At 37.5% G+C, this 16,939-nt stretch overlaps 1 protein-coding gene across 6 annotated transcripts in view; it reads left to right on the top strand.

Annotated features, from left to right (window-relative positions):
- LOC110889166 overlaps nucleotides 1-14,745 on the top strand; it is a 32,080-nt gene extending 17,335 nt beyond the window's left edge. Inside the window, exons 1-4 of one of the 6 annotated variants that reach the window (XR_002563439.2) lie at nucleotides 6,797-6,888; nucleotides 7,001-7,058; nucleotides 7,343-7,351; nucleotides 14,271-14,745. Coding sequence is in view for 4 of the 6 variants with exons in the window: in XM_022136675.2 (XP_021992367.2) it covers nucleotides 6,826-6,888; nucleotides 7,001-7,058; nucleotides 7,343-7,351; nucleotides 7,443-7,753 (441 nt within the window). In the remaining 2 variants the exon portion in view is untranslated. Of the gene's footprint in view, nucleotides 1-6,796; nucleotides 6,889-7,000; nucleotides 7,059-7,342; nucleotides 7,352-7,442; nucleotides 7,962-14,270 lie in introns of those variants that run through there. The other 5 variants (XM_022136675.2, XM_035979491.1, XR_002563438.2 and 2 more) reach the window with 5 other exon arrangements.
- The last annotated feature ends 2,194 nt before the right edge of the window (nucleotides 14,746-16,939 follow it).

Raw genomic sequence — 16,939 nt, 5'->3', positions numbered from 1 at the left:
ATTGCGTCCAGGATGTGTTGTTCCTGAAGATTGGATCGTTATGAGGGCTCCAAGGGTGAATAACACATATGTCATGGACATGCGCCCGTTGGTTAACTCATCTGCTCCAGTGACTTGTCTACTTTCAAAGGCGACTGAAGATCAATCGTATATCTGGCATAGGAGAATGGGCCACGTGCATCTGCGAAAAATGAACCACTTAGTGAAAAACAACTTGGTGTTGGGGGTTCCTTTATGTAGTTTTAATATGCACAACAAATGTGAATCATGTGAAAAAGGAAAAATCAAACGAAAGCCTCATAAACCGAAAACAGTTAACTTTATCCAAAAACCACTTGAGTTACTTCACATGGATCTTTTCGGCCCGATCCATGTTGCTAGCATTGGTGGTATGTCTTATTGCTTAGTTGTCACTGACGATTTCTCACGTTACTCATGGGTATTTTTCTTAAAAACAAAGGATCAAACCGCTGGTATTTTAAGAGATTTATTCAAACAACTTGAGAAAAATTATTCACTTCCTATTAAGAAAATCCGAAGTGACAACGACACTGAGTTTAAGAATCAGTATATGGATGAGTTATGTCGGGAAATGGGAATAATTCATCAGTTCAGCGCTCCATATGTTCCTCAACAGAACGGAGTTGCAGAACGGAAGAATCGTACCCTGATTGAGGCGGCCCGCACTATGCTTTCTGAATCAAAATTGCCAATTTTCTTCTGGGCCGAGGCGGTAAACACTGCATGTTATGTGTTAAATCATGTGCTTACTGTTAAAAGAGAAGATAAAACATGTTATGAATTACTTGAAAACAGGAAACCGAACTTATCCGGTTTTCAGCCTTTTGGGATTAAGTGTGTTATCAAACGCACCAAAGATACTCCGAAAATGGGGGAAGTTGGTGAAATTGGGTTCTTCTTGGGTTATGCCAATGGAACTCCAAACAAACGCGTTTATAACATCAAGAAACGAACAGTGGAGATCGTGTTTGATATAACTCCTTTGAGTTTCGATCCTCCACCGTCCGAATTCGGTCCCAAAAGCGGTTATGATTATGATAAATTTATTTGATTCGTTTGATCTTCCTGATGTTTCAGAAGAAGATTCGGAGGTTGTATACACACATCTTGTGAACCAAGATGAAGTGGATGCGAGCTGGAGAGCAAGTATTCCTACTAATGTGTCTTCGAATGTTCCAGTCGCCGATTCTTCGATCGTAAATGATGTTGTTGCTGAGCAGATCCCCAATGCAGCTGCTCAAACTACAAGTGGAGATCTATACGTTGACTTTTTAGCATATCCAAATGTTGACGCGTCTTCTGGCAATGGTGGAGCTTCTAGTAGTAATGCAAATGCTGAGGGGGAGATACAATCAAATTTGGGAAACAATCTTCAAGCTCCTGCAATCCCAGTTCCAAGAACAAATATTCATCATCCTGTTGATAATATTATTGGGAATCCAACTGCGGGAGTGAAAACGCGAAGAAGCATTTCAGAGATGCAATGTCTGTTCTCTGCTATCAAGAAAGAAGAAATCTACAATCTTAGCCTGCACGAATGTTTTATCTCTCAGATAGAGCCGAAGAACTATCAAATGGCTCTGAAGGATAATTCTTGGTGTGAGGCGATGCAAGAAGAGTTAGCTCAGTTCGACAAGTTAAAGGTGTGGAATTTGGTCGATCTTCCTAAGGGCCAGCATGCAATCAACACGAAATGGGTTTTCAAGTGCAAGAAAGACGATAAGGGTGTCGTTGTCAGAAACAAAGCACGGTTGGTTGTTCAAGGCTTCAATCAGGAAGAAGGGATTGATTATACAGAAGTTTATGCACCGGTGGTAAGACTGGAAGCTATTCGTTTGTTTCTAGCCTTTGCTGCACACATGCGTATCAAAGTCTATCAGTTGGATGTGAAAAGCGCCTTCCTTTACGGGAAATTGCATGAAACTGTGTATGTGTCCCAACCGCCGGGTTTCGAAGCTCCAGGGTTAGACAACAAGGTCTATTTGTTGGACAAGGCTCTCTATGGTCTCCATCAGGCTCCTCGAGCATGGTACGAGACGTTGTCAAAGCATCTTTTGGAGCACGGGTTCTCGCGTGGTGCAATCGACTCCACACTGTTCATTTTGAAGAAAGGGGGAGATTTTCTGATCGTGCAAATTTACGTTGATGACATAATCTTTGGTTCTTCAAATGAAGAGTTGTGTCGAGAGTTTGAGAAGGTGATGAAGTCAAAGTTTGAAATGAGCGCGATGGGCGAGTTATCATTCTTTCTAGGTCTTCAAGTGAGTCAAGAAAAAACCGGGACGTATGTACACCAGACAAACTATGTCGACGAGATTCTCAAGAGATTTGGATTGGAAGATAGCTTACCCTATGACACGCCTCTACCAACAAATCTCAAGCTTTCACCCGATGATGAGAAAGATCCTGAAGTGGATCCGACTCTATATCGAGCAATGATAGGTTCATTGATGTATCTTACTGCTTCACGACCAGATATTATGTTCTCTGTTTGTTTGTGTGCTAGGTACCAACCAACTCCGAAGGAGTCGCACTTGAAAGCTGTCAAGCGTATTTTCAGATATCTGAAAGGAACGCCTAAGCTTGGATTGTGGTATCCAGCTGAAGGTGGTCTGGATTTGATGGCGTATGCTGACGCAGATTTTGGAGGGTGCCGGATGAACAGAAAGTCAACCTCTGGTGGCGCACAACTTCTTGGAAACCGTCTTGTCTCTTGGCAATGCAAAAAGCAAGTTGCCGTTTCTCTATCCACGTGCGAGGCCGAGTACATTGCTGCTTCAAGCTGGTGTGCTCAGGTTTTGTGGATTCAGCAGCAAATGAGGCCGAGTACGTTGCCGTTTCTCTATCCACGTGCGAGGCCGAGTACATCACTTTATTCGCGACTGTGCTGAGAAGGGTTTAATTGAAGTGGTTAGGGTAGACACCTTGGATAATCTTGCCGACCTGTTTACGAAAACATTCGATCGGGCTAGATTTGAAAATCTGGTCCGAATGATTGGCATGATCAACCCAGAGTAAAATGCTTTCCAAACTCGCATAGAAACTTTATTTTATCTTTTCTGTATAGTTCTTACCGCTTTCGAAATATTGAAAAACTCCAAAAATATTTTACTTAGTTGTAGGATAAATTTCAGAAAAATACAAAAACATTTGAAAAATCAAAAATGAAGTCGTGTTGAGATATAAGGGAAATGATAGTACATCGGCTAGTCGTATCTGGTGCAGGATTATGGCTATATATATATGAGATTAACTATTAAATGTGACAGCTTCATTATACGTTGCATCGGTAGGTTTTACGCGTGAATAAGAACCTGTCTTTGGCATATAAACATAACGAACTGCGTAACTCGTGTGGCGCATCTCTCGGATATATGGTCTTGGTACCGTAATTTCGTTTGATAGATTGCCGAGATTCTGAGATACGTGGTCTTTATGCTGTTTATCATCTGGGTATCATGGTTGCTTCTTTTACCGAAAACAACGGGGACGCAAGTCTAGATCTTCCATGATACCATACATACGTGTAAATATCTTCAAAACATGATGCATCTGACCCAAATAAGTGATAAACAATCACATGTCCCTCAAAATCTTGCGGGAGTCAAGTCTATCCTCAATAAGTGATTCTATCACAAACGACTTGCTCCTGTGCCCTTTGCATCTGAAACCAAATAAGTGAGTATCTCACATAAGCTTATACGTCAAAACAGATGATAAATGGTATACTCACCAGTAAGATGATCTCTCGCGCATACCTTGATACGGGAGTATATTCTGAGGTGGGTAAACACAGTTATTGTCAGCCTAATACACTTAATTACATATCTCGAAAACAGTGTTCGAAAGCGTGCTAAAACTTAAGTGGACCACAATACCGTTGAACGTCTTGAACTGTCAACATTAGTCTAAAACATTAAAGCTAAATGCTATGGTTTTTGTGTTGGATACCGACAGAAAAACCGATATGATTCCTTTGCTCCGACTTCACAAAAAGATATTTAGTGTAAATACGTTCTAGGTTTTATTTCCTTTTCAGTCAAAATTTGAAAAATCACAAAAAGATTTTGCTTTCTTGTTTCTATGTGCGAGTTATCATATTAAGTATACTCTAGGGTTGTGAAAATTGTTTAAATAAGTTATTAAATATTGATTGTTTAATATTTCAATTGTTTATTCTGGGGTATTGGAAGTTAATTTTTGGGATCCAGGTTTGGGCCGATATCTTCGGGGTCAAGTTTCTTAATCCTGGGTTAAGTGTTTCAGGTCTGGATCGTTCATCTCAAGATGAAAGATTGGAGAAGCTGTGTGCATCTGGATCGTTCATCTCAAGATGGAATATTTGGAGAAGCTGTGTGCATCTGGCTCGTGCATCTCAAGACTGGGGAATCAGTGATTTCTAAAACGAAAGTGATGGAGGAGATTGCTAAGGTGCTGGATCTGATTTGGCTTGCAAACTTAAGGGGAGCACATCTGAAGAAGCTTCGGCGCCTGCCTCTAAAATACAATGAAGAAGATCGTGTTCTAGCTGACCAGTCCATCAAGTTGGTTCAGTTCTGTGTGAAGAACAAGGTCTGGGCAGGAAGCAGCTCTCGAAGAAAGGATGAAGATCTCAAGTCCAATGAAGACCATGCACTGATCAAGGGGGAGTTTGTTAATGCACTTTAGGTGATAAGTGCATGACTCCCATGTTACCAATGGAAGTTTGAAGATCTCAAGTTCAATGAAGACCATGCACTGATCAAGGGGGAGTTTGTTAATGCACTTTTGGGTGACAAGTGCAAGGCTTCCAGCATTTAGGGTCTTTATTGAACAATGTCCAAAGTTTGGAAAGAGTTTATGTTTTGGAAAGAGTTTATGGCTAGAAAGAGTTTATTGTCTAGAAAGAGTTTATTGGCTAGAAAGAGTTTATTGTCTAGAAAGAGTTTATTGTCTAGAAAGAGTTTATTGGCTAGAAAGAGTTTATTGTCTAGAAAGAGTTTATTGTCTAGAAAGAGTTTATTGGCTAGAAAGAGTTTATTGTCTAGAAAGAGTTTATTGGCTAGAAAGAGTTTATTTTGGAAAGAGTTTATTTTTAGACTAGCTTTGTCTGAGTTTTGTATAGATTAGGCTTGTCTGAGTTTTGTAGCAAAAACTCTGTGCTTGCTTTGTGCTTTTTGTTTAGTCCGAGCTTTCTATTTAGTGTGGAAAGTCCGGGTTTCACCTTGTATATATACTTTAATATGGAATAGACAAGGTAACGATTTCTGTGTGAATTTCTGTGCCCTAATCATTGTGCTCTTTGTCTGGCGGCGCTTTGTGTGAGTGACGTCATTCATCTTCATCAAGAATACTCAGTGTATTCTTGATTTCTCTCTCAAATCCTTGCATTCTTGTGTTCATCTACAGTGGTTGATCATCAGGTGGATTCCGCACACCTTTTGGTTGCTTTAGCTGAGTGAGATCTTGGATTAGAAGGCCTTACATGAAGTATGGACATGATGAAACGAGATTTAGGGTGGACTAGATACACACCTAGATTAATCTATCTTTTGTTGTTATGTACAATTTGAAACAATGTTGTTATTTCTATTTGAATCTTGTATGACAATTTAGTATTGAAATGAAATTTAAATTTAATTAAATATTGTCACATAGAGTTACGAAGTCTCTAGCAATCTATACACACTTCGTCTCATCCCGATGTTTCCGCCATCGGTTGGGATGTGACAATGGGGAACCTTCATCATGGGGAACTTTAAAGTTGGGGAACTTTAAAGCATGACATGTTTGACTAACATGTTGAATTCACGTGAATATGTCTCATGAAAAAGTCTTCACATTACATCATCATGACATCATGATGATGTCATGGTGATGTGTCATCACGAATTGGTTCGCAGCTCTCCGTGCTTCGCGTGTCGAACTCTGGGGCGCACGACGGAGGAATGTCGCTACATCGGGCTTGAGCTGAACCTAACCGAGTCGAACCGAACCGAATCGAACTGAGTCGAACCGAACCGAGTCGAGTCGTGTCCACTTAATATGTATCAACATGTATCAACAATAACTTACATATTTTCCCACATGGCTTTCCAATTCTAAAAATGAATCCATTGTGGAAGCTTCTATTCTAAACTAATTCCTAATCTTTCTTCTTGCTAAAACTTTCATAAGTTAGAGGCTCATTCGTGCACTACACCTCAAAGGATAATTTATTGCAATTGAATTATCATTAATAAAAGGTAATCTTCTCTAAACTCCATAATAATATGAGATTGGATTATTGACATCTCCGGTATGAAAGGACGATATGGCTTATAAGGATGTTAGAATTGCTTGTTCTACGAAGATCTACAAGGTTTATCTCATTTATTTTTTCATACCTAGCATAGTAGGTTTTACATATCACTTGGTAAATAGAGGTTTTACATACCTAGCATAGTAGGTTTTACATCTGCGGTTTCAAGGAAAACCAGATGCCCAAAGGGCCCACTTAATGGGATTCGAACTTCATACATGTGATCTTCAACACCAAATCGTCATCCATATAAAAAACATATATATTTGTGGGATGTTTTATTCACCTACATGGTTACATAAACGTAATTACGTGAAGAAAAAAAAAAAAAAAAACAGGACATGGACCATTAGATTTGTGAAAATAAACAAATGGGGATAAAGGGAGGGACAAGAATGAAAACTAATTAAATGGGCTGGAATTGTAAATATTTCCTGGTGAAAAAGATTATAAAACCCTACCCCTTGTTCTTCGTTTGTCAAATTTATAATTCCACAGATCGCCCAGCCGTCAGACTATACCAGATGGCCACTGCTTTAGCGTCTGAGATTGATGAAATTTGGCCTCCCGATATGGCAAAATCATCGGTGAGTGGTATTTATATTTTAAATTCTTGTTATGATCAGAAACCGTTTCTGGTTTTATATCAGCCTTTTGTTTTTTTTTTTTTCATGACGTAGAATCTGTACTATTATGCAGGCTGTTGAAGAACGATCGTTGACTGCTCATCGGATTTCAGAAGACAATCTCGTTTCAGGTAACTGTTAATCGATTAATTGCTGTATCCATTTTTAACAAAACCTTCTAGATCTATCGCAATTTAAGGACGTTTTTGTTTAAATTTGGAGCCGATTTGTGGATCTATAATTTACATTATATTTTTCGGGGATTGTTGCTGTTTTTTCATATCACTCACTTTGTAAGATGAATTTTAACGAAAATAAAAATTTTGATTTAATGAATTAGCTTGAAAATGATATAATTTGGTATTATATGAGGTTGAATGTATATATTGGGCTTATTGTTTTATGATATCTGAAGGTACTCCAAGTGTGATATGCCATACAACCCTGATGCTTATATGGTGAAGTGTGTTTTGGTGTCAATTCTGGGATGCGTCACGGGTTTTTTTGTTCATCAGAATCAGATGCGAGAGATATTAGCAACAAAATAAGCCACGGGGGAAACATATCATGGTTGGAAATCTGGAATTCAGCATTAATCGAAGCCCAGGGACCAATTAAGATAAACAGGGTCCTCGGTCTTCCTCGAATCTCAGCAAATTCAGTTATCCGGGCCTTCAAAGATAGTAAGCAACGCCAGAGCCAGAGGAACCGTAGGTCTCAGCCCAGCAGCAGCAGTTGGTGGTGGCCTGAGTTGGGGTGGTCGGCGGTTGGTATGGTTATTTCACAGAAGGTCCGTTCTATGGCTGGCGAAGAAGTGGTTTTTTAGCAACCATTTTGATTTGCAAAGCACAGAGATCGTCCAAGGAAAGTGTGGTTCAAACTTCACACAAATGAATCACAATGGTTACAACGACTTATTTTCTAAGCTTTAGTTGAATAACAAGTAAATAATTTATTGAAGATTATTAATGAGTTGTGGTTATCTTTACTTTTTTAATGATAAATTTCTAAATCTTTGTGGTTTAATGATGAAAAATGTGTTGATAATGAAAAGTGTTGATTATCTATTTTCTTTTATGATAGTTTTTTTACCTTTTGGTTTACTTTTGTTATGGCATTTTTAGTTTGTTCATTTTACTTTAAAACAAAATATATTTGCAATCTAATATTAATTATAGAGATTATTACATACTAATGGGAAAGCCCGCGAGTTGCTGCGGATGCGCCCTGAACTAAACAGATTTCCTTCCGCCGAAGTGAAGAAAAAGTGACAAACAAAAAGTGAACCAAATTTCGATGTTAAATATTCAATTTGATTATCAAACAACAGCCAAGTTACACAATTAATATGTCTAGTGAGACCATTAGAAACTATATGGAAAATGGAGAGAGAGTAAACACATTACATAGGCTTTGTAGAAATGATGTGATCACCCCAACCTAACTCTTGTACATGTGTTTGTTAACCTATATAAGAAAAAGTGGATAAAAAATGATGATATTAAATATACTGTTGTTATTAAATATATCATTGTAGACATGAACAACTAAATTTATTAGAGGAAAGAGAATTATATCATATTGCACTATGTATTGAATACATTACTAATCACCTTGTATCATATTACACTATATTACATTGTATATTGTACCACTATATAAATTATAAAAATTTAATTACATATCCTTATCTAATAAAGGATTTCAACTAATATCACGTGTCAGCATCAAATCTCTTCTTCCGTTTTTAATTTATAAGTAAACTAGGTAAGAATCTCTACAGCTTGATTAAATATATTTTTATAATTAATTAAAAAAGTAATTATCTATAATTAAGTAGGAGAGAAGCATCAGAAAACTTAAAATAGTTGTCTCCGATAGACACCTGTCTCTTACTAAATAGCTAACATAACTGTGGTGACGAAATGTTATTGTGAAAAATGAATTTCGATGTAGTATTTATATATAAAATAACATTTTACTTTGTTTTTTATTTACTTATTGGAAGGTTAGAAACATGTGACACGTGGTCGGATCAATAAAATATTAAATAGTTATTATAAATAAGTGAAAAAAATAAAAGAAATAGTTAAGAAAAATATTTAATAAATAAGAGATAAGACTAAGACAAAATAAAGGATAAAGTTTGTGTACTTTAGAAGATAAATTTAAGTATATAGATATAGATATAGATAAATGATTTACGAAGATTTTGATTTATTAATTAAAAAAATGATTATCTGTAAGTAGGTTAGAAAGGCGAGAAAACTAAAAAATAGATGATAGTATTTTATGTCCATTAAGTTTTAGCCAAATTGTCGGCAGGGTACTTTAACTAAAGAAAACTACACTAGATGCCCTTTATGTTTTATGTTATACACAAGAGGTGTTCTTTCGCCCTAATTTCAACTAAAAAAACCTATGTGACAATCACATCAGGGTAAAATAGTCTTTTTTACTTATTTACTTAAAAACATTAAAATACAAATGAAAAACATATTACAAATATATTGAATTATTAAAAACCCAGTCTCTTTGCACTACCACAAAATAATTTTATAATGCTTTTATTTGAATTTTAATAAACCTAAAAGCTTAGTAATCTATTAAAACTAGCTAATTAATCATATTTCCATTATGATTAAAACACAATATACTATTTTTATAATATACATTTGTGAAGTGTTTGTTTATTTGTTGTTACTCATTTAGTGAATTACATAACATGTTATGTGTTGGTGCAGTTTTTGTGTCTGATGTTGTTTCAATAGATTAGTTTTATTTTATGCTGATTATGTAATAGTTAGTGAAACGGTCAAACGAACGTGTATTGACCCGCTCGTTTGAAGTGGTCAAACGAGAGGGTTATTTGTTTGACCGTGTGTGTTTGCAAGACAAGGGGGTGTGGCTATAAATAGCAACTGAGAGAGTGCAGAGAGTTAGGATGAAAGTTTTAGACTTTGGGGGAGAGATCACCACTTGGTCTCTCCCCGGATGTATGCTCCTTTGGTATTGTTCGGTTAGCTTGTAATCGGGTCGATTTGTAACGTTATTCTACCGAATTAATACAAGGAAGTTTTGTTTATCCGTCTCTAATATCTCCCGTCTTGAACATAATCACACACTAATCACGGTTTCGGTCCGAAATTATGAACCTACATTGCTGAGCACAATTTGTGTATCTACAATAACTTACATATTTTTCCATTTGTCGTTCCAATTCTAAAAAAAATGAATTCATTGTCGAAACTTCCATTCAAGACCAATTACTTGTCTTTTCTTCTTGCAGAAACATTCATAGGTTAGAGGCTCATTTATGCACTTTCACCAACGGATAATTTCTTGCAATTACATTATCGTTGATAAAAGGTATTCCTTTCTAAACTTCGTAATCATATGAGATTGGATTATAGATACGGCTTATAAGGAAGTCAAAATTGCTTGTTCTATGAAGATCTACAAGGTTTATCTCATTTATCTATACATACTTGGCATAGTAGATTTTAAATATCACTTGGTAAATAGCTATTTTCCGGATTGATCTTCTATGGCGATGGCATGCTAGCTAGCTTACAATAATATTTAGGGTTTTTTTTTGTCTTTTTGTTTTTATGGCAATGGCAACCTGGCTTACAATATAGTATCATCAATCATTATTCACAGCTAGCTATTCCAAAAATGGTAATAGAAATGTATTGCATAATGTAACGTTAGATTCGTGCTAATCAAGCTAAATGTGATCTTGTGCCATACATTTAGCACCTTTTGCACGCAATACTATGGTTTAGTATATATTTTTATCGTTCGTACTATATCACAAAATTTGTTTTTATGTAATTTGAGTTAACATTATATTGCTATCATTGCTGAAACAGTTATCCCTTCGGAATGTATAACTTATTTGTGAAATGGTTAAACCTCTAATTTCCCTAAGAGAAAAATACCCGGATAGTCCCTGTGGTTTCACATTTTTTCACCTATAGTCCCCAACTTTCTAAAATTACCTGAATAGTCCCCAACTTTTCATTTTTTGTTCCCGAATAGTCCCTGGGTCTAACTTCAGTTTGTTTTCTCTGTTAAGCGGGTGTGAAATGACAAAAATATCATTTCCTTTAAAAGGCCAAACCACAGGGACTATTCGTGCATCGTCTTCATTTTTAGAGAAAAACCCCACCACCACACTTCATCTTCAACCTCCACCCACCATCACCTTCCTCCACCCTCCACCATCACCACCACAGTCACCTAAACTGCCATAATCCTACCATCAACAATATCGCCTCAAACATCACATCGGCTGAAACATCGTCATGTCTGACAAAAAAAGAATAAAAAGGAAAAAGAAGCTGAGAAGTAAATAAAAATGAACTGAAAAGGGCTCACCGAAGCCTCACTGCAGAATCCCACCGTCGTAAACAACCGTCGGTCATCGCCGGAATCCCACCGGCGACGTCAACCATCATCATGTCATCATCATCGACAATATCATCATATGTCATCCGTACAATGTCGTTGCCGGCTCCGCCGGAGCTCCTCCCTGATCCGACACACCTGGCCGGTCGGAGGTTTCTTGATGGAGAGAGTAACCGAGAGGGGGGTGCAGCTGGGTTGGGTTTTTGCAGGTGTGCGTGTCGTATAGAAAAAAGGAGGTGCGGGTGTGGGATGTGGTTGCCGGAGAACGGCTGGTCTTGTCACCGGAGAAAGATACAGGGAGCTGGGTTTGTGCTTGTCGCCAAAAAAGAGGCCACGACTGTGGCCGGGCCAGAATCATCGCCGTTGGTAAACATCAGAGAAAGAGTTAGAGGTGATTAGGGGGGTGTGAGGTGACTTGGGTGTTTTAGGGTTTCTTCAAAGAAAATTGAAGAGAAGAAGGTGATGGTGGATGGTGGAGGAGGGTGATGGTGGGTGGAGATTGGAGATAAAGTGTGGTGGTGGAGTTTTTCTCTAAATATGTAGAAGATGCCCGGATAGTCCCTGTGGTTTGGCCTTTTAAAGGAAAGGGTAAATTGGTCATTTCACACCCACTTAACAGAGAAAACAAACTGAAGTTAGACCCAGGGACTATCCGGGAACAAAAAATGAAAAGTTGGGGACTATTCAAGTAATTTTAGAAAGTTGGGGACTATAGGTGAAAAAATGCGAAACCACAAGGACTATCCGGATATTTTTCTCTTTCCCTAATGTAATGAAACTCTTGTTTTGTGTTTATTGACTCCTATCTAAACTCATTTGGGGCCTACATACTCATAATACATAGACTTGCATGATGTTTTATTCACCCTTTTTAACCTAGCTACCTGTGACAACACAATGGCAAAAAACTCATACGTCCGCGATCACAGACAACCAACGCTTGTCTGGGTAGCCTAAGCCCACCATCTCCGATTTTGAGGAAAACCCGACACCCAAATGGCCCACTGAATCGGATTTGAACCTGAGACCTTAGGCCCTTGAATCGTCATCCATAAAAAAAACATATATATTTGTGGGATGTTTTATTCACCTACATAAAGACAATTAGGTGAAAAAATAGGACATGAAAGATTAGATTTGTAAATTAAACAAATGGGAGTAAAGGGAGGGGTAGAATGAAAATAAAGTACTGGGTTAGAATTGTAAATCTTTCTAGGTTAAAAAGATTATAAAGCCATACTCCTTGTTCTTCGTTTGTCAGATTTAATATATTCCACATATCGACCCGCCGCAGCCGTCAAACTATACTAGATGGCCACTGCTCTAGCGTCTGGGATTGATGAATTCTGGCCTCCCGATATGTCAAAATCATCGGTGAGTGGTATTTGATTTTTAAATTCTTTTCATTGATATTTGTTCGGAGCAAGCCTTGTTGTGATCAGAAACTGTTTCTGGTTTTTATTTCAGTCTTTTTTTTTTCATGACGTAGAATCGGTATTATCATGCAGGCTGTTGAAGAACGATCGTTGACTGTTCAAAGGATTTCGGAAGACAATCTCGTTTCAGGTAACTGTTAATCGATTAAATGCTGAATTCATTTAACAAAACCTTCTAGATCTATCGCAATTTAAGGAAGTTTTTATATAAATTTTGAGCCGATTTGTGGATCTACAATTTACTATATATTTTTTCGTGGCTTGATTTGCTTTATATATGATATAATTTGGTATTTTATGAGGTTCAACGTTCATATTGGGCTTATTGTTTTATGATATCTGAAGGTACTCCGAGTGTGATATCTGGGATGAGTCACGGCCTTAGATGGATAGTATACGAAACCCTAGAAAGCAAAAAAGCGCCGACTGACGTCGATACGTTCTTTTTCAGCAGCTGCCCTCGATTAATCATTCCTTTTCTCTTTGATTCATTGGAAAGAGTTGTTGCTTGATTCCATCGGTGTGCTCATAATTCGTATTTTTTGAAACTCTGTAAGTATATTCATTTCTTTAATATTTTCAAACACGATTTGAGATCCTCTTTCTTGCATCTTTGTATGCAATTTTTTTCAACTTATGTTCATATATTGCTAAATTAATTTGTGGATCTGTATGAATAAGAATATTTGTGCTAAATTAATTTGTGGATCTGTATGAATAAGAATATTTGTTGCTGCATTTGGATTGTCGTGTTGTCTGTTATACTCTCTAGGCTCTGATATCTGATGAGCACAGGGATGAAATCCTGTCTTCAATTGCATTTGAGTCCAGATTTTTAATATTCCCGTTTTCGTTGTTTAATTAAATTTAGATCTACGTGTGTTTACCATTACTTTCATGCCTAACTTTTATACAGAGTTAGTTCCATATTATAATTCATAGGTAGGGTTAGTTTTATTAATATCTTAACTCTTGTGTATTTTTCTTGATAAAGCAATCAACTTCATCCAACCTGAAACCGGACAAAGCATCAAGACAGATGGATAAGAAATTTGTGAAGAATCAGGATTCCAAGAAAGTACCTGTGGGTCCACAGCCATCAAAAAGGAACAACAGACTCTATACTTAAAGCCCGAGACTCTGGGAAACTGGCACAACACTTCGAAAGCTGACGTGTCACCATCTACGTCTAACGGGCTGGACACGAATATCGTCATAGTTTTTGATGTAGATGACGAAGCTGCTCCAAATGATATCCCTAGGGAAGAAGCAGATCACCGTGGTGGTGGATCAGAAAACTCTGCCCAACATGGGCCCAATGTGGAAGTGGCAGCTGTTAACCCTCAGGCCGGGGCTAGCTACAGTGGGTCTTCCACAATTGTGCAGTTCTAGGATGAGTCACGGGTTGATTGAGGTAAAATAACAGACGAGTGGGCTTCTGAGAGGGTTTGGTTGATTGGGGTATAAACACTTGGTTGTTTTGTTGTTCATCAGAATCAGATGCGAGAGATATTAGCAACAAAACAAGCCACAGGGGAAGCATCTCATGATTGGGAATCTGGAATTCAGCGTTAATCCACGCCTAGGGACCAATTAAGAAAAACAGGGTTCTCGGTCTTCCTCGAATCCCAGCAAATTTAGTTATCCGGGCCCTCAAAGATAGGAAGCAACGCCAGAGCAAGATGAACCATAGGTCTTAGCCCAGCAGCAGCAGAAGTTGGTGGTGGCTGGAGTTGGCGGTTGGTGGTGGTGTTTGATGAAGAAGAAGGTGGGCCCCTTTTAATAATAACATGGGCGTTATGGATATTTCACAGAAGTTGGTTCTATGGTGAAACAGTGGTTTTTTGAATCACAATGGTTACGACGACGTATTTTCTAAGCTTTAGTTGAATAACAAGTACATAATGAATCTTGAAAATTATTAATGAGTTGTGGTTATTTTTACTTTTTATTGATAAATTTCTAAATCTTTGTGTTTTACTGATGAAAAATGTATTGATAATGAAAAGTGTTGATTATCTATTTTCTTTTTTGATAGTTTTTTACCTTTTGGTTTACTTTTGTAATGGCATTTTTAGTTTTGTTCATATTATATTTGATAATCATGTTTAAATTTAATTTTACTTTAAAACAAAATATATCTGCAATCTAATATTAATTTTATGGATTATTACATAGGGGAAGGTAGGGCTGTAAACGAACCGAACGAACACGAACAAGACCATGATCGTGTTCGTTCGTTAAGGAAATTAACATGTTCGCGAACTGTTCACGAACGCATACCAAACATAAGTTTATGTTCATGTTCGTTCGTTAAGTAAATTCAGTTGTTCACGAACAGTTCGTGAACACTGGTCTCGAACACAAACGAACGCAAGCAAATAAAAAAGTACGGAAACGAACATTTAACTTGAAAATAAAAAAATAAAAATATTGTTATCCTTAAACATTGAATATAAGTAGTTAAATACAACCATCAAATGATAAATAAAAACACTAGAAGTCTAATACACCACCAAACGATGAATCAACTTTAACTAACTTAGATATCATTATCCCCAAAAATGTCTTAGCATGTCCATATTTTAGCTAACTTAGAAAAAAATAGGGTTTCAAGTTTTCAATATGTTTAGATAAAATGTTTATTATTTATTATTTTTTAATATAATCAAACGAACGCGGACGAACGTAACCTAACATGTAGGTCCCTCTCGGAGGATGAGGTTCAACCTTAACCTTGTTATACTAACCCACTAGCAAGTGCGGAATCCAGGATAGTGAGCAAACCGGGATGGAACAAGCACAAACACAAACACACAAAGATTCACCGATTAACACCACTTGTATTAATGCGAATGAAAGGTTCCGGTTACAAGCACAATGTTCACAAATGTGTTTTGCAAACTCTCAAAGTGTGTGTGTGTGTTTCGGACATAATGCTCTCAAGTGTCTCTCTATCCTTCTGTGTGCATCTCTCTCTCTTAAGTCTCCAAGTCTGTCTTGAACACACACTGCATGGGTATATATATACCCAGCATAGATTATCTTGTCCGAAGGATCCGATAGATGGTCGAAGGATCATCTATCGATTACAAGGCCATCGAAGGATTCAGAGGGACCTCGAAGGATGATCTATCGAGGTCCATCAGTCGAAGCATATCTTTCGAGGAGATCGAAGGATCCACATCATCCTTCGATCTCTTATCCTTCGAGACAGACAACCATATACAAACATCTTCTAACTGTTTGGCCAAGTCAAACCAGGAGGACGGTTGACTTGGTCAACTTACAGGACTAACAAGGACATCGTTTACATCGTGACTGAATACAGACAAAGTACAGACACAAGTGCACCAACAAACTCCCCCTTGGCTGTAGCTTTGTCTCGATCTTCGATGGTTGTAGATTTGTCTCGATCTTGATCATCATTGATCTTCATGTCTTCAAGAATCTGATGTCCTTTCAAGTCTTCAATGTCGAAGGATCTTTAAAATCTTCACGTCTTGAAAGCAGAGAGTGTATCAACAAACTACCCGTATCATGTAGGAAGTGTGTTAACAAACTCCCCCTTAACATAAGCTCCCCCTTGAGTTATGCTCGTGAAATACTTGATCTTTATGAAGTGAGATCCTTGTGGTGTTGATGATGGTCAGCGGCAACTCGATCAACTTCATCTTTTGAGTGCCTTCACGTCACGTCTTCATTCCAAAGCTTGTCATTGACCATGTTCTCCTAGCCTTTAGAATCTGCACATGCAAGAAATCTAAACGCGTAATGAGAACAACTGCTTGGAATGGTTAGTATAAACAAATGACACACGAATGACCATGTCACAATCAAACACCGTCCGACAATTTGAAAGTTTAATAAATTTGTCAATTTTAGTCTTTAACTTTCAAAACATGCAAATTTCGACCGTTTATGAAGATTTAGTCAATTCGGTTTTCGTTCAGGTTTCAGGTAACGAAGACTCGAGCTCCAACATCGTACGATCGAAAATAAAGTAGAAATAAAATCTTTTTGGTATTTTTGAATAAATTAAAAGGACGACAATTTTAACATCCCTTGAGTGTTATCAAGCGACATCACCGCTAATGTCGTGCTGATATGCACCAAACGACGAAACTGTTTAAAATAAAGCAATAAAAGTTAAGCAGTAAATG

The sequence above is a fragment of the Helianthus annuus genome, chromosome 11 (genome assembly GCF_002127325.2).
Source record: "Helianthus annuus cultivar XRQ/B chromosome 11, HanXRQr2.0-SUNRISE, whole genome shotgun sequence".
Taxonomy (NCBI): Eukaryota; Viridiplantae; Streptophyta; class Magnoliopsida; order Asterales; family Asteraceae; genus Helianthus; species Helianthus annuus.
The sequence above is the reverse complement of the archived record's forward strand: the minus strand, read 5'-3'. Positions and strand labels throughout refer to the sequence as shown.